The sequence below is a fragment of the Patella vulgata genome, chromosome 9, assembly GCF_932274485.2.
Source record: "Patella vulgata chromosome 9, xgPatVulg1.2, whole genome shotgun sequence".
Classification (NCBI taxonomy): domain Eukaryota; kingdom Metazoa; phylum Mollusca; class Gastropoda; family Patellidae; genus Patella; species Patella vulgata.
Window position 1 is genome coordinate 40,319,980 of NC_065887.2, and position 17,860 is coordinate 40,337,839.

The 17,860-nt window shown below is 34.4% G+C and overlaps 2 protein-coding genes across 3 annotated transcripts in view; one reads left to right on the forward strand and one right to left on the reverse strand.

Annotated features, from left to right (window-relative positions):
* LOC126831959 (coiled-coil domain-containing protein 34) overlaps positions 1-16,719 on the reverse strand; it is a 29,124-nt gene extending 12,405 nt beyond the window's left edge. Inside the window, exons 1-4 of one of the 2 annotated variants that reach the window (XM_050562624.2) lie at positions 16,642-16,719; positions 15,587-15,727; positions 14,484-14,673; positions 12,874-13,448 (exon numbers count right to left, since the gene is read on the reverse strand). In XM_050562624.2, coding sequence (XP_050418581.2) covers positions 12,874-13,448; positions 14,484-14,673; positions 15,587-15,704 — 883 coding nt within the window. In that variant the 5' untranslated portion in view covers positions 15,705-15,727; positions 16,642-16,719. Of the gene's footprint in view, positions 1-12,873; positions 13,452-14,483; positions 14,674-15,586; positions 15,728-16,641 lie in introns of both variants that reach the window. The other variant, XM_050562623.2, reaches the window with a different exon arrangement.
* On the forward strand, positions 2,177-12,296 carry LOC126831951 (FK506-binding protein 5). The gene is made up of 13 exons (XM_050562616.2): positions 2,177-2,236; positions 3,368-3,804; positions 4,418-4,630; positions 4,873-4,974; positions 5,084-5,276; positions 5,909-6,177; positions 6,867-7,045; positions 7,629-7,759; positions 8,091-8,210; positions 8,742-8,902; positions 9,300-9,500; positions 10,452-10,547; positions 10,684-12,296. The coding sequence occupies exons 2-13, from the start codon at positions 3,376-3,378 to the stop codon at positions 10,858-10,860; spliced, it is 2,271 nt and encodes a 756-aa protein (XP_050418573.2). The 5' UTR covers positions 2,177-2,236; positions 3,368-3,375; the 3' UTR covers positions 10,861-12,296.
* Positions 16,720-17,860: the final 1,141 nt, after the last annotated feature.

A 17,860-nucleotide genomic window follows, 5' to 3' on the forward strand; every position in this document is an offset into this window, starting at 1 on the left:
CAGGTATGTTTTCATGCTGGTCATTTTCACTGACTGGTAATTATGGACGGAAATGAGAGTCCTGATTTCAGTACATTGCAAAACTGAAAGTAGCTGCCGCATACATCATCCAGCAAAACAATGGTAAAAGCAGAACAGTATATGCTGTGATAAAATAACATTATAAATGTATATTTTTCAGTGGGGTTTTACTGCTAAAGACTACAAGTTTCATCCTAGCTTGATCAACATTCCTAACTTATACTACCATATACAGATGACTTATAAACGATGTCCAATCATTGTTAGTGATGAATACTGGTATAATGTACTACAACCATATAGACATCTACATGGTAATACACGAATATAATACTAATGATTATACAGGCATCTGACAAAATGTCTGACATCAAAATAGAACCGGACATTTTGAACTTTGTGTCGGACATGTATTAAAAATATCAATAAAACATTGAAAAGACAAAGATGTGTCGAGAATAATGAATGGCAGCTATGGGATTGTGTTTGACAAATCCTGATTTAATGCCTGACAATCTTTGACAGTTGTCTAGTTTTCAGACTTGATTATAGTCCCTACTATGCTGGATCTCATAGACCCTACTATGCTGGATCTCTTGGTTTCATAGCCACCACTATGCTGGGCTCTTGGTTTCATAGCCCCTACTATGCTGGGCTCTTGGTTTCATAGCCTCCACTATGCTGGGCTCTTGGTTTCATAGCCTCCAGCCCTCCACTATGCTGGATCTCTTGGTTTCATAGCCTCCACTATGCTTGACTCTTGGTTTCATAGCCTCCACTATGGTGAGCTCTTGGTTTCATAGCCTCCACTATGCTTGGCTCTTGGTTTCATAGCCTCCACTATGCTTGGCTCTTGGTTTCATAACCTCCACTATGCTTGGCTCTTGGTTTCATAGCCTCCACTATGCTGGGCTCTTGGTTTCATAGCCTCCACTATGCTTGGCTCTTGGTTTCATAGCCTCCACTATGCTGGGCTCTTGGTTTCATAGCCTCCACTATGCTGGCTCTTGGTTTCATAGCCTCCAGCCCTCCACTATGCTGGATCTCTTGGTTTCATAGCCTCCACTATGTTGGATCTCTTGGTTTCATAGCCTCCACTATGCTTGGCTCTTGGTTTCATAGCCTCCACTATGCTGGGCTCTTGGTTTCATAGCCTCCACTATGCTGGGCTCTTGGTTTCATAGCCTCCACTATGCTGGGCTCTTGGTTTCATAGCCTCCAGCTCTCCACTATGCTGGATCTCTTGGTTTCATAGCCTCCACTATGCTTGGCTCTTGGTTTCATAGCCTCCACTATGGTGAGCTCTTGGTTTCATAGCCTCCACTATGCTTGGCTCTTGGTTTCATAACCTCCACTATGCTTGGCTCTTGGTTTCATAGCCTCCACTATGCTGGGCTCTTGGTTTCATAGCCTCCACGATGCTGGGCTCTTGGTTTCATAGCCTCCGCTATGCTGGGCTCTTAGTTTCATAGTCACCACTATGCTGGATCTCTTTGTTTCATAGTCACCGCTTTGACAGATCTGGATCTCTTGTTTTCATAGCAACCTCTATATCAATTTGCAGACATGTCACATAAAAAGCATCAATCTGCAGTCTTTAGGTCAATGAGTTCCGAGGGTTGGATGGCCAAATGGTTAGGGCTTGCGCGTTGTATCATAAGGTCTGTCATTGAGTCAACTGACGTGGTTCCGATTCCCTGGTTGTACGTGACAAGGAGTAGGGTTGCCTGTCCACCCTCGTGGGTTTTCTCCAGGTCCTCTGGTTTCCTCCCACTGCTAAAGACCCCTACATACAAGCGAATTATTTAAATAAAATTAAACCATGTTACTCCCGAAATTAACTAGTTTGTGTTGAATAGCATTTAACCCCATTTCCCTCCCTAAACACAGTTCCAGAGTTTCGGCTAGGAACATACATCAAGTCTCTTTAAAGCCTCAGAGAGCAAGAAGGTGTTTGCACTGATTTATTCAGAGATATGTTTTATCTTTAATCTACATTCAAGATGATCTGTAACTTTATACATGTAACTACAGCCACATTGCTTTCATATTGACACCCAGCAAGTCATTCATTCAATGACAATACAGCTGTCATTTAACCTCAGGGGTCATACAGCTATTGATAAAACCCTTAGATACCTGTTGTCAAGGTAAACAATGCTCTTAGTAACCCTCTACGGTATACATTAATGGCGTGTAGTGAGGCTTGAATAAGGTAAAGTGATTGTAATATTTACGTGTATAAAACATTATTATCTTTGACCAGATTTAGTTAATCTGATTAAGTAAGATTAATAATTAATATTATGTTATTTGTAGAATATTGATGATTTAATCAAAGATAATCAATCATAGTATCCCAGATTGTTATTGATATCATTTTAAATAATCATGGCACATATCATGTTGATGTTTTACAAGGTTTGCATGTCAATTCACGTAATCTGAAATTATTTATTTATAAATATTTCCTATTATAAATACTTACATGGCATATTTCATAAATATGAAATTTTTATTACTAGATACTATTGAATTAAATACTATTTTGCTGTGTTTATGGTTTTCTTTGTAACACAATACATGCTAATGAACATACATTTAGGATATTTTGAACAAAAAAACCCACAACATTTACTGTACTCTTTGTGCTAATTATATATATGTAAAAAAAAAAGTTTTTTTTTTTTATCACATATTATGTTTGGATAAAGCTTGCCAAATTTGCTTTGAACATCAAACAGTTAACATCATAAATAAAACTTAAATAAATCAAACCAGACTGACTTCTGCTTGCTCGACCCAAGTCTGTGTGTCATCAGAATTTTACGGAGCTTCAGTTTTCAGATTTTTGTATCATGCGAGGGATATATTAAAGATACATTATGTAAAATTTCGATAAAGAGCTGGTCGTTCTTGCTGTAATAGTTTAAAAAAAGATAATGAAAAATGAATTTCAAATTATATTCTGAGCGACGTTGTCACTGTTGGAATTTTTGACATAGATTGTTTATTATCGTAGCAACATTATTTGTTAATCGAAACTCAGCCTCGCACCTCCATCCTTAAATAAAATCATTTAATCTGTTTACATCTGCACCATCGGATGTCCTAGAGAGTTGATTATAGGAATGTCATGTGAATAAATGTCAAAATAATTTATTTAACATTTGAAGAAAAAATAAAAACCTGTAATAGCAAATACAACTCTTACATAATGCATCTTTAAATCCATAAAACAAATAGAAATGTAATCCTGTAAAACTTTCTCCATCACTAATTGAAATAAGACACCAATTCCTTTCAACTGAAATCTCTTTAAGTCAATAAATTGATTTATTTTCAGTTAAAACTATGGAAGATTGTAAACTTTATCAAGCCATCAAAGACAACAATGTTGTTGATGTTAACAAGTTGCTAGCAGACGGTGAAGATACCAAACTAAGGAATGAAAACGGTGACACACTGCTACATGTAGTCGTCAAACAAAATGGCAGTCTGGAGATTTTTAAAGCCTTGGTTTCAAAAATATCAGATACAAGTCTGTTAGTTAGAAATGAAGCGGGACAGACCGTCTATGATCTAGTTGTGTCAAGCGATTACGCCAATGAAGCAGGAGATGTGTTAAAGGAAGCCGTCTGGTCGTGGGGTGTGCAAGGAGGCTGGGAACGACTCCAGGCAATAGCTGCTCAAGGATGGGATGCATGGCCATATTCCACTCAACAAGCCACAGAAAAGTCAAAAGAAGATGGAGAATATATGGATAAAATAGAAAAATTTCAGGTTAGCTATGATAAATTGTTTTCATCCTTTGTCATTCATTTTCATAATAAAATATTTCTTATTGGTGCCATTTTCATAATAAAATATTTCTTATTGGTGCCATTTTCATAATGATATTTTTCTGTCTCATATAGTATTAACAGACAGCAAGAGAAATACACAAAGAGGGTTTAACGTCCTACTTTTCTACATGAACAGGGCTAATGAAGATTGGCATAAGTTTTACCCAGATAGCAGCGTTTCCAATTATTCTTTATCATATTCCAACTATTAACAGCTCTTTTGCTTTCATGCCAATGAGTACTCAGGTGGTCTTCACTTTTTTGTACCATCCGAATGACTAGACATTATTTGTCTAGCCAGACTCTCCCGTCCTGCACCAATGTCAAGGAGAAACATGTTTTGAATTTGAACTTGAGGCCTCCTGGTCAGTGAGCCAGCACCATCATCACTGAGCCAGCATAACTCCCCTGTTGCTCAAGTCACTTGATGACGTAGATTTAGAAAATTATGAATAAAATTACGTATACTTATTCACAAATTTCCTATTTTAATTTCAATATCCATGGCAACAGTTTTGTAAATTTATTATTGTCTATTTCAATGTATTCAGGAAGAAGTGAACAAGCTTCATTCTGCTGTAATGGAAGGAAATGAAGAAGTGGTACGGAAATTTCTAGAAGAGGGTAATGTTACATTATTGACATCTGCAGACAGAACTGGAACTCTACCTCTTCAAAAAGCCATCATATTTCAACAAATTCATATAATAAATCTTTTCTTAGACTCAAAACACAAGAAAGAAATTCTCGATACCCTAGATAATGTAAGTACATGTAACTAATGTATGACATCTTTAACTAACCAAAGCCTGGATTTGTGTCTGACAACGTCTGTGACAGGTACCTTATTTCAAGGCTTGTCTTTGTAATTTAGCTGAAAGAAAACTGATTTATGATACCATGGTGGGCGCTTCATCCTTTTATAAATCGCTTCTAAGATAAACAATAGAAGAAGTAACATCAGGACACTGTCATACAATAATTCTGACCATTTTGTGAATTTCAGATGAAGAGAACAGCTTGTCATTATGCTGGTGGTTGTCATGACGCTGGTCAAATTTATTCCATGTTACAAGAAGCTGGTGCCGATGAAAGTATTAAAGATTTGGTAAGTTCTACATGTTGCTAAGATCTAAAAAATTGGAACAAACTAAATTACTATAGTTTGTAGACCTGAAGTAAAATAACAACAATCAGAAAGCTCTCATCTTTTGTAGGTAGGAAAGTTGCCATCAGATTACAATAATAATCCTCTGGAGCTGTCGGTCATGGAAGTCAAGAAACGAATCTCAGCGATCCTGACACCAGAAGACAAAACAGACACTACTGAATCATCTCCCCTACAGGAAGTAGAAAATAAACCAGTCACAGATACGACACAAAGTACAGAAACCAGTGAAAAGGTTTCAGGTATGACCATCCATTCTATTTTACTTGATAATCATTTACATGTCTCGGACAACTTCTAACTGTTCTCAGGATAATCCATCATTAATATCTAACTGTTCACAGGGTAATCCATGATCAATATCTAACTGTTTATGTGGTAATCCATGCTCAATATCTAACTGTTAACAGGGTAATCCATGCTCAAATGTATTGATCAATTATTAAACTTTAACTTAGAAAAAAAATCAATTCTACCAGCTTACATTTATTTGGAGAGAGAGAGAGAAATGGGGTTTAACGTCCACTAGACACAAAACATCCATTTGGATCATAATGAGGCCCATTAAAAGATCTGAGGGAAGATTATAGGTGGCGTTTGCTTGTTTTTACACCATATCGTATCGGCAAATCTCACTTGATCATACATGTACATTTGTAAATACTGAACAGAATTGATAGATTTTTGATTGATATTCCTTTTAAAGATTCAACTTTCACAATATTGTTGTTTGCAAGCGGTTAGCATGGATAAGGTCATACAAAATTAGATATAGTCTGAAAAATGCAAAATTAGGATTGGTGACTTGAAACTGATATGATATAGAAAGAAAATCATTTCATAAATTATTATTACATGTATTTGTCTATTTTAGATTCCCAATCAGACTCCGCCTACAAGCCTTTAACTCCATCTACATCTTCCACTAGAAAACCCATACAGATGTACATTTCAACCGATATTTACGAAAAGAAAGATGTGCCACCGCCAGCGACAGTTGACGGCCGTTACATTGCTCGACATCTTGGTACAGCACTGACGTCAGCCCTAGCAGAAATAGCTGAATGCCGACCCTGGGATCCGATTGAATACTTGGGGCACTGGCTGATTAAATACAGAAAAAATCTTGATTATAATAAATCAGTAAGCGGATTTTCTAGTTGAGTTGTCCTCCCCTAGATTCAACTTTCAGATCTGACTAAAAATTTGTACCGTAGCTGCCATTTTGGTCATTATGGTCTTTTTGGCTTCCAGAATAAAATTCTGGCAAAAGATTTTATTTCTTGAAACAGGGGTGGGGGGTGGGGTGGTGGATGGCCGAATGGTTAGCATGTGCATGCTGTATCATAAGATCTGTCATTGAGTCAACTGACATGGTTTCAATTCCCTGGTTGTACATGTATGTGACAAAGAATAGGGTCCTCCAGTTTCCTACCACTGCTAAAGACCACCACGCACAAGCAAATTATTGAAATAAAATTGAACCATGTTTTAGTCCCGAAATGACCTAGTTTGTGGCGAGTGGACGCTAAAGCCCATTTCTCTCTCTCTCTCTTTACTTCTTGAAACATCAACTATATTTCTTATTATGAAATGGGATTTGAACTCACTGAAGATGGACTACATTTACGGCCAATTAACATCAATAAGTAAAATATGTTTATGCATAGCTGAACATATATAAGAGGCAAAAATAAGTCTGAAGGTAGAATGTAGCATTAAATAAAAATGGCAATTTTTGAATATATTATTGCATGTAAGGTTATAGAGTATAATTTCACGTTTCATCTGCTGCCAACCAGTGGTAACTAATTCAATAATATCTTTTTTAGCAAGAAGACATTATGAAAGATGTTCGTTCAGAAGAGGCAGCCATGGATGAAGAAGAAGAATTACGAGCTAAACGCCTGGAAGAAGAACGACAGATTCAAGAAGCAGAAGAAAAACAGAGACGAGAGAAAGAAGAGGAAGAAAGAAAGAAGAGAGAAGAAGAAGAAGAATTACAGAAAAAGTAAGATATTAGAAGTACTGCAACATGTTATTGTGTTGCATTTGGCATGAGCTGAAATAGGGTTTAACATCAACCATGCTAATGAATACAGTGATGTTATGTTGTAATCAATTGAAATGTGGTTTAACATCCATAACTTTTCTGAACCAACCGGGCTAATAAAAACAGGCATATGTCATACAGTGAGCTACTGTATACTGAGGGAAAATTAGCCCCCCGAAAATAGAACTACAGCCTACTCTATTTTGAAATTTGATTACCAAATGACAGGGGATTGTTTAACTAACACGAGACCTCATTTTTCGTCCCTGACTAGACGCTTTCCTCCATCCTGCTACTGACAAGGGGGAAAACCAGACAACAAATCCTGAACAATTTTCTTGGTCAATACTGAGTCACCTTGGCATGTATAGCATACAGATGATATATACCGAGAACCATGTAACCCAAACAAGATGGCGTATAAAGATATTGTCATGGTAATCAACTATTGATTCAGTTCAGATTAACTCCCCTTATAATGAAACACGTAATATCTAAAACACAATGAATGAACTGGTGTTAATGTATCTGTTATTTTTAGAGCTAAAGAAGCAGCGTTATTACAGAAACCACTGTTACCAACGGTAACTGAAGAACTAGAAGAAGATACCATGTATAAAGAACGAGATGAACGAGGTCAAACAGAATTACATAAACTAGCAGCTCAGGAAGGTACAAAATATATTGATGAATATATTCATTGAAATAATCAACTTAACGCCCTACACAATTATTTGGTGACTGTCTAGAAACACATCTAACGAATGTAGACACCAAACTGATACTAACTTTCTGCTTAATCGTAAGATGTCAAGCATACTGACTGTATTGTCACTGAAATTTTGTTTTTAATTTTGAACATTTGTCAAATATCTTTCAAGAATCTTCAAGGATTTAAAAGTTTATTTCCTCAAGAATCTCTTTCTAGGCCTGATTAATAATGTTGATGTAAGGAGTTTTAAATACATGTAAAACCTAAGTAATGTATGACTGTCTTTTTCAGGAGCCGACCTTGTAGCACTATTTAACCTAGGCTACAGTCTTGCCGATCGTGATGGGAATAACCAGACACCAAGAGATATTGCAGAAGATCATGACATACAGGAAAATATTGATGCTATGGGTTAGTATAAATTGAATAACACAATATTTATCTAATAAAATCACATTTCTCAAATGGTTTTTGTTTCCAAAAATAACTTAACTTTTGAAGCACCAGTCATTTTTGAGGAAAATGTACTAAAGGGGCAATCTAAGTTCAACAATCTACAAACAAAATCAAAAACGAATAAGCCTATCCTGCCACATAAACATCACCAAGTCTTGAAATAAGGCTCTTGTCACAGAAAATGTTAAGCACAATTTCAGGCTTTGTCGGGTACAATCACTCTTGTGTTTTTCATTTTGTCTGGGATACAGTTGTCTTTTATCAGTGTATTTATTGATTTGATACATGTCCGACAAAAAAGTGTCAGGTACAATTTGAATAGTATTTCCAGGTCTGCATATACCACCCTCTATTACAGTATACAATCCTGAATTTAAACTTGATGGTGACTCTTGGACGATATCAAACAGAATTTTACCCAAGTTAATAAAACTATTTCATATTTGAGAGATTTGAAGGATACAAATGATATTTTATATATTTCAGATTCATACATCAGTAATATGATAGAACAGGAGAAACTGGAGGCTTTACAACAATTATTATTAGATGGTTACGATAAACTTGGTGTCGTTCTATCACAAGTCTCCACAGACGGTCTACCCGATGAAGTTACAGATTTCCTGAAAGCTGTTCCAGATTTTCAAGTAATTATGCTTTCAAGCTTTGATGTAGATCTCGAAATAAAATGGGGTTTAACATCCTACGTTTCTGCATATGGCATGCAGTGTACTATTGGGGAAATTTTGACCAGCCAGTGGCACTGCAGCCTACTCTTTGTTTCAATTTCTAACTTACAAGTGAACTTTAAAATACTGCCAATGGTAAACACAGCACCTCAGTTTTTTGTCCGTCGGAATGACTAGATACCATTTGTTGTCCGGTCCTACTTCCTGTACCATTGAACCAGGGAACTAGACTTGAAAATCGAGAGGACCTTTTTCAACCAACACTGGGATTAAAACCTGGAATCTCCTGGTCAGTCAGCAAGCCACGATATTTAGTCAGATTAAAATTTTCAATTATACATTATTTGAATTTCAGGCTAAAATAAGTCAAGCGTTGAAAGCGGTAGAAAGCGGAGTATTACGAGATGTAGCACAATATCTGGATAGAAAAAAGATTGCTCTAGCCAAAGATATCTATGGACGTTCACCACTACATATAGCTGTTTTAATAGAAAATAAAGAAATCGTACAATATATTATAAAACATTATCCTACAGCTGTTAAATGTCGCGATAATGTAAGTTTTGTTTATTTAGACTAAATTCATCCTTGTCCCATAGACATTTACTCAGTCAGAATTGCAAAGAATTACATTGCGATATCTTTAGATATTTATATGACCATAAACCAACAGTTAAAATTCAACCAGAGCTAATATTAGTTTAGTTTAACTGATTATATTAAACTGATAAGAAAGAGGAATTCTGATTAGTTGAAAGCTAGTAAGACCTACTACCCTTACTTGCTGAAGAGGTCTTTCCTGTATGCATTCTATGGCCTGATGGGTGTTTCAGAGTAAATAAGGACATATTTGAAACTGTTGGGAGTTAATAAGGACACTTTCAGAGTAAATAAGGACATATTTGAAACTGTTGGGAGTTAATAAGGACACTTTCAGAGTAAATAAGGACATATTTGAAACTGCCTTTTCCAATCCAGTTTAAGCCATAAAACTTTAGGCTTACATTTGATTCTATTTTCTACAATCATTTTAAACTTAAATATAGTTACTGTATTAAACATGCATTATGCAAGAGCTAAATCTGCCTATTGCAGGTCTTTCTTTAGGCCTGAAATGTTTTCTAAAGTATTAATTAGACATTAATTAACTGATCTAGGCCTTAATCAACTCTCGATGGCATCAAATTTCTCCGATATTAAATAGATTAGAATGGTTCAGCAATACTTTGATTTAATCAAATATGGAGGACCGAGACTTAGCTTCGATCGACCAGTACGGTTGTTGAAATTATTGCACACGCCTGTCAAACCTTAAAAGGCTAATATCTTCGCTTGCAATAGAGTAATTTGAATGAAATTTTCAAATTATTCATTTTACATCATCTACTTTCGAACTATTATAGCAAGAATGGCTAGTTCTTTATCTAAATCTTACATAATGTATCTTTAATTAAATGGCTCTGCTATGCCATTAATTTAAAAATAACCCTTTAAAATAATTTTTCAGTTAAACAGAACACCGTTACATTATGCATCCGCTTTATCTGAAGAAATTACCAACATACTGACGTCCTCGTCTGCCGATCAACAGGCTAAAGATGTGGTAAGTTATATAAATGATTTAATATTTTAAACAAGTACGACCACACTAATGTGAACCATGTATACAAGTATTCTAGAATCGATTATTAGTATCAATTTTGTACTATTTCACAAACGTATCTAACTGGTGTTTTCAGAGGGACAGAATACCAGCATATTACAGCACAGAAAAATCAGAAATACAGCAAATACAAATAGCATTCCGTACAGGGAAGGTAGATAACTCTGACACAACCCAAACAGAAACAGAATCAGAACAAGTAGCCGAACAGTCAAAAACCGAAACAGAACAAGTCACGTCGGCAACTGATTAAAAGAGGAATAACTCTAAACTAGCGACATGACGTCCATTTCAGCATTGACTATTTTTATGTACTAATCAAATAACTAACTGTATGTTCAGCATTAAAAGTAAACAAAACTTTTTGCATTCAGCATTCTTTTTTTTTCACGGAAGTTATGACTTTTTTAAAAGATAGTATTGTGATAATTCCTGCCATTTTTTAAGGCTATGCTTCTCCAAGGTAAAACATCAGTCTCTGGGGCAAATGATGCAAAATGACCCCTCAGAAATTTCTTTTTCAATGATTTGCTTTTGAAACAGTAAGAGAATTTACCTATAGGCTATGAAATCTTGTAGGCCTATAGGCTATGGAATCTTGTAGGCCTATAGACTATCGAATCTGGTAGGCCCATAGGCTACCGAATGTTGTATAACTCACAAATAACAGGACCAGTACAGAACAGGAAAATATTGTGTGGTCAAAATGCATGTATAAACGACAATCCATCGAAAAATAAAATAATGCATGTAAATGTACATTGTATCAGAGCACATGTATCACACATCATAAATTATTCTACAGCATTGTATGTGTATTCTTTTTATATACATGAATTATATAATAAACAGCATTGTCCAAATCAAACCCCATGCCATTCAAAGTACATACATTGTACATGTATAACTGTACTTTAAAGTTGTACTTATGCCAAAACCTTTGGAATATTTGTTCCTTGGAAACACCTATATAATTCAAGAAATAAACCAATAAACCCTATTTCATTTCTTCAAGAAATAAAAAATTAATGCAAAAACTACTGAGTTAAGAAAACACTGTTGATTAGACTGAAAGTGCTATTTATTCCTCGAGACACCAAAAGAACTAAAAGTTAAATTACCTTGGACTTACAGATTACCACAACCATTATTGTATAAGCATTATAAAATAATGTATAAAATTTAAATAATTTATTGACATTATCCACTTACTTTTTTTCTACGTTTTGACATGTGACTTTTTACAATTTTACATAATCATTTGATGAATGTGATATTTATATTTCAAGTGATGTTTATGCACTGTATATTCATTATCTGAATGTGATACATGTATTTATATTTCAAGTGATGTTTATTATGTACTGTATATTCATTATCTGAATGTGATATTTATATTTCAAGTGATATTTATATACTGTATATTCATTATCTGAACGTGATATTTATATTTCAAGTGATGTTTATATACTGTATATTTATTATCTGAACGTGATATTTATTATCTGAACGTGATGTTTATTTGCTAAATGTATTTGATCATGTCTTGTACTAAATTATAAATATGGAAGTACTTTTAAAAAAAGGTACTGTGCATGAGAAGGATGTATTTATAGAACATTTTATTCAAATAAACTTATTTACTATTTTTATGTAAATTATTATGAAATAAATAAATATTTATTACAAGTTTTATTTTCACTGCTTTTCTGAATTCACAGACATCGATCGATGCACGACATACTTTTTTAGCTACACAAATGTATTAACTCAATTTGTTAATAGATTTTAAGTTCATATTTTGTTAATTTGGAGAAATCAATCTGATTATAAAAATACAGATTTAAATTGCATTCAATTTTTTTATACTTTTGATGGCCTTCCCCCTATACAGGTCTGACAAATGCTGGGTGAATAAGTTAAACTATTTATGGTATATTAAACTCTTTGTTTTCTTTAGTGCTCTATACATGTGTCCCATAATTCAGTGTACACCTAGCCTAAAGCTCATCATAACAGACCATTTCATTGGCTAATCTCTTAAATCAATGAACACACAGCGGATAAAATGAAATTTGAACTTCAAAATATGAATGGAAATAATTTTTGTATCTTCATCAGATTCACAGTGATTTGGTATAAATTATAATAAAAATATTGTGTGATAATTTGTACTTAAAGTCCAGGCTTGCTTGTCATCTAACACAGTCAAGGTACTGCATGTATTTGATACACTGACATGATTGGATAAGAAATAAAGACTTACCTGTTAGTCTGTTAGATGATGAATTACGACTACAATTAATGCTAGCAGACATTGGCCTTTGCTTCGCTTTTTCTACCCATTCCTTATACTTCTGTTCCGCTTTCAATTTCCTGGCTTCTTCCTCTTCTTTTTCACGTTTTAATTTCTCTTTTTCTTCTCTTCGCTTGCTCAGCTCTGCCTGTTTTTTTGCTTTCATCCATTCTTTGTATTTTTGTGATGATTTTTCTAGTATCTCCATCTTCTTTTCTTCTTCTTTGCTCTTTTCCAATTCTTTTGCTTCTTTTTCCAGACGTTTTTGTTGTTTGATTTTTTCTATCTTTTTTTCTTCCCACTTCTCAATTTCCTCCTCCGTTCTTCCTATTTTCTCCATTTTCTTTTCTTCTTTTTTCTTTTCTTCTTCTTCCTTTGCCCGTTTATTTCTCAGCTCAAACTTTTTCTTGATTCTCTCCTCCCTCGTTTTGATTAGCAACCATCGTTCCCATGGTGACAAGCCCTGAAATTCATCCTCCATTTTTCTCTGTTTTCTGATTGGTGTGCGAGGTGATTTAGATTTTGATCTTTCATAAGGTGAGTAGCTACTGAAAAATTAAAGAAAGGTATCAAGTTTAACGTGTTTTCAACAGTTTCATCAAACTGATCAGCAGTGAATATTCACTTCGCCGCTACTACATCACTGAGAGGGATGACTTCAGGGCGAGTTATTAAATCCAGCAAACCATTATTGATGCGTCTGTCTTCCATAGCATGTACCTAAATTAGAAATGAATTGGGGTTTAAAGTCTTGTCAACTCAATACCTCATCATTTTGAGGTTATTATTTTCTGTGGTCACATGGAGGAGAATTTTGCCCAGACAGTGGCATATTTGTCTATTCTTCATCAAATTCCAGCTGCCAAGAGTGCATACCATTCTACACACAGGGACCTCCATTTCATTGTTCCATGCCAGCCACGTGGACACCACTCTTGACAAAGGAAAATGTGGCTTGAAAAATCTTGTGAGTTCTTCTCCGACCGAATCTGAGCACTGGACAGTCCAGTCAACCACCGCGGCCCCCGCTTAATATCAGACATGAATCCAAACACTAAAACAGATCTATTCGGAAAATCTGTCATAGTGAATTTTAATCATTTGGTTCATTCTAAGTAATCCTTCTGATACATGTATTTATATCCTTCTTTCTACCACACATCGGCAGCACCATCCATTTTAACAAATCGGCTGACAAATCTATAATGTGGTCCCTAGTTAAATTCTTTGAATATATTTGCAAAATTAATTTCAGCTTTATTTACGCATAGCAGTTTTTTTTCTCTATGCAATAAATATGAGAGGCAATATGGACATACTGATTAGCAATTTTAGTATTTTCTACCATTTCAAATAAGATACTATATGTTTGTTTGTACACCGTTTTTAAATATCTTTGTGTGTTTAGCAAATGAACCTAATTTGATTAGCAAATGAACCTAATTTGATTAGCAAATGAACCTAATTTGATTAGCAAATGAACCTAATTTGATTAGCAAATGAACCTAATTTGATTAGCAACTGTACCCAATTTGATTAGCAAATTTCACTGCCAGGCTGCTTTATTTTCCACAACTCACCTTAATTGATCATCTGTTGTATAATTACATGTATCATCTGTTTTATCATCTGCTGTTTTATTGTAAGTTGAATCAAGTGGACCCTCCTCTATTTTCATATCATTAAATGTATGATGTATATCATCATCATCTGTATAATCACTGATATAACTATCGTGGTCTAATACCGATGTCAGGGATGCTGTTGATCCTTAAATTATATAAATAACTCACTATTATTCACGGGAAGAAAAAATGGGGTCTAACTTTCTTCTTGAAATGATTTAATAAAATTCTTGAAATGATGTAACAAAATTCTTGAAATGATAAAATAAAATTCTTGAAATGATATAATAAAAGTCATATAATTTCAAGGGAAGCCGAAATGAAATGGGGTTTAATATTCAACTTTTCTGTACCGAACAGACTAAGGAAGATGTGCACATGGGAAATTTGGCCAGGACAGTGGTGTTTCTGCCTATCCTTCATCAAATTACAACTGTCAAGGGTTCTTTTACGTACACATCAAAGAGTACAGGAGGGGCCTTGAGTTTTCGTGCCATCAAAACAACTGGATGTTTACTCGTTGCCAGACCCTCTGTCCTGAACCACTGACAAGGGGAAACCATGCTGGACAATCTGGAGGAACTTTCTTGGCTAATGCAAGGATTGAAGTCGGACTTCAGTGTTAGTGGGCCAGTACCATGTCAATAAAATACTCTAAAACCATGTCCAGTTGTATCTAAGAGAGTACAAGGTGAAATTAATGTACCTAGTTTAACAATTTGGTAGCAAAAATATAAGTAGGCTTGTTAAGGGGACCAGTGTTAAAAACAAGATAGTACAATGTATGTTCTGTTTCCTAATACTGAAGTACTGAAATCTGTCCCTTCTTAAAGAGAAGAGAATGCTGGTGCTGAAAGAAAAGTAATGCCATTTCATTTTGAGGAAACATGTGTCTGAGAGGTTATCGCAGAGCAGGAAAAACTAAAGTTACAAGATATGATAGCAACAGGTTAGATTTGCCCACCACACAAATCCTACAAAGATTTACAATAGAGAGTGTCAAGGTCCAAATTCCACCTTTTAACGTATTATTATTTTATTTGAAAACTATAGCTTACCAGTAGAATCGAGTGAATGACGATGTGTAGAATTACAAGGTGGTTCCATCCATTTTGGTTTTGTGACAGTTGCTGTGACCGGTCTAGGCCGACTACTGGTTAGATAATAATCATCCATTTGTAATAATTATTAGATGAGATCTGAAATGTAGGATTAAGAAGTTAAAATTATAACAACACAATATTTATCATAATAGTAGTTATAGAATTTTAACAAAAAAGAAACTGGAATTTAACACAATACTTGGATCAACTTGAGACTAACAGATGATATGATGGTCATTAGTGCAATGCTATGACAGGAGAATTTTGCCTGAACAGTGGTGTTTCGGTCCATTCCTAATCAAATTACTATTACTTTGTATATTTTACATGCACTTCAATGTGTAAAAATTATAATGAAATGATGTATAGGTTGTTGCCAAATGATTGAAATTTATCACAGTATCATTAAGGCTCGTTGTTTGTAATATAAACACGTAACTGTTTTTGACACCTAATGCAGTAATGGCAATGCCACTTCTGAATTAGTCTAATAACTGCACAAGCAAACACAGACTGAACAAACACGGCTGGTACAGTGTCAAATTTTGATAGATAATTGATCTACATGTACTTAGGCATCTGAGAATTTATTATTCAAGGTGTATAATAATAACAATATATGTACATGACATGTGATGATGTGTATTTTACTAACTTCATTTGGAAAGGGTAGAAAAATTTAAATATGCAAATATAACAGTAAACAGCAAAACATAATTAATTGAATCGGCAAAAATACAAGACAAGTTATGCAATAGGCAATAAAAAACATAGGCCACAGGCCTTTGCCAGTACCAGCGACTGAAAATTTGAATCGTGTTATCTGCAATCATGATGAATCACTATCTATCAGTCTACATCGATTCACCACCAGGCACCGATTTCTATTTCTTTCCCCCAAAAAATCAACCCGAAATGGTAATTTAATTTAATAGTATGATCATTATTATATCCAACGGCTTATCCTTGAATAATCAATAAAATTAATATCAAATTTTACAAGTAATTACCCTTAAAATGACAGTTTGTTTGGTGTTTTAATTTTATTGTTTACACATGTCAAAACAAAGCTCCATAATGGCGCTGTCGGTAGTAAATAATATTCGGAACCATCCGTTTTGTTCTGTGTAACTAATTTTTACAAGTAATTTGTGAACGATTTTCAAAGTGAATGCTGCAAAAGCCTATGGAATTTATAATAAGGCTTTGCAATTTTTTTTATATTTGCTTTTTAATTTAAAACAGTAACAAATTTACCTTTAATCTAGGGTAAACCAAGTCTAAATATTAGTTTTGATCAGCCAGTCTTTGGACTGCCATACCAATTAATGCTAGAAAAATAAGGGGGGACTACTCTAACAATAATTTTATTTCAAACTCCTAGCGCTATGTGATCGTTTTAATTCCAAAATACACGAAATAATTCACATTTGTTTCTCATAAAAAGCGTGAATTAATGAAATAATTAACTGTAATTGCTTTGTTTTATATTTTTTCAGTTAAATGTACTTATAAATGACATTCTGAGAATTTCTATTACTGTCTGTCAAAAATATTTGCCAATGAAAATAACATCAGTTTAGCTGCGGTACTGGTTTGTTGTACTCAACAAATATGGCGGCCTAACAACAACTGTAAAAAAAGTGCCAGAAAGTTTTTGGTGCATAATTTAATTATTAATTATGTCATGTTGATTTTAAATTATAAGGAAATAAATCACACAAAAGTTTTAGGAAATTTAAAATCTGCAGAAGGTAATATGTAACAGGCATTGCCTGAGTAGAGCGAAGCTGATTATTGTCAAATATAAAACCTTCATCATAATTAATTTTCTCAAGTGATACAAAAAATGTTAAATAATTTAGTTTTTCCAAATTGATTTTCATTTAGATCTAAATTGTATACATTAATTTTGTTTTTTAAAAAAGAACAAAAAAGTGTGAGAATTATTTTCATTGACGTCAAAAATATGTGACGTCATTGATTAGACGCGTCATAGAAATAGTTCTATGAGGCGCGTAATCTAGCTTGGGCGAGATTTGGTAAGTTGACATGCGCATTGCCTGTTTTGCCCAGTGTATCCGGTTCCGGTCTGAATTTTTTTTTAATCAACAGTCTGTGGGTGACAATTTCAGTTACGTTCCTGTGTTACCGGAAAAGAGCTTTGCTCAAGCACGGCGCTTTGCGCGATGCTGTAGAGCTTCGCTCTATATTATCTTTGATTAAATT

Bases quoted from the DNA above. Each gene is read 5' to 3' on its own strand.
- LOC126831951 (XM_050562616.2), top strand. From the start codon at position 3,376: ATGGAAGATTGTAAACTTTATCAAGCCATCAAAGACAACAATGTTGTT. The intron at 8,903-9,299 runs GTAATTATGCTT...TTTGAATTTCAG, and splicing joins AAGCTGTTCCAGATTTTCAA to GCTAAAATAAGTCAAGCGTT. The intron at 9,501-10,451 runs GTAAGTTTTGTT...ATAATTTTTCAG, and splicing joins CTGTTAAATGTCGCGATAAT to TTAAACAGAACACCGTTACA.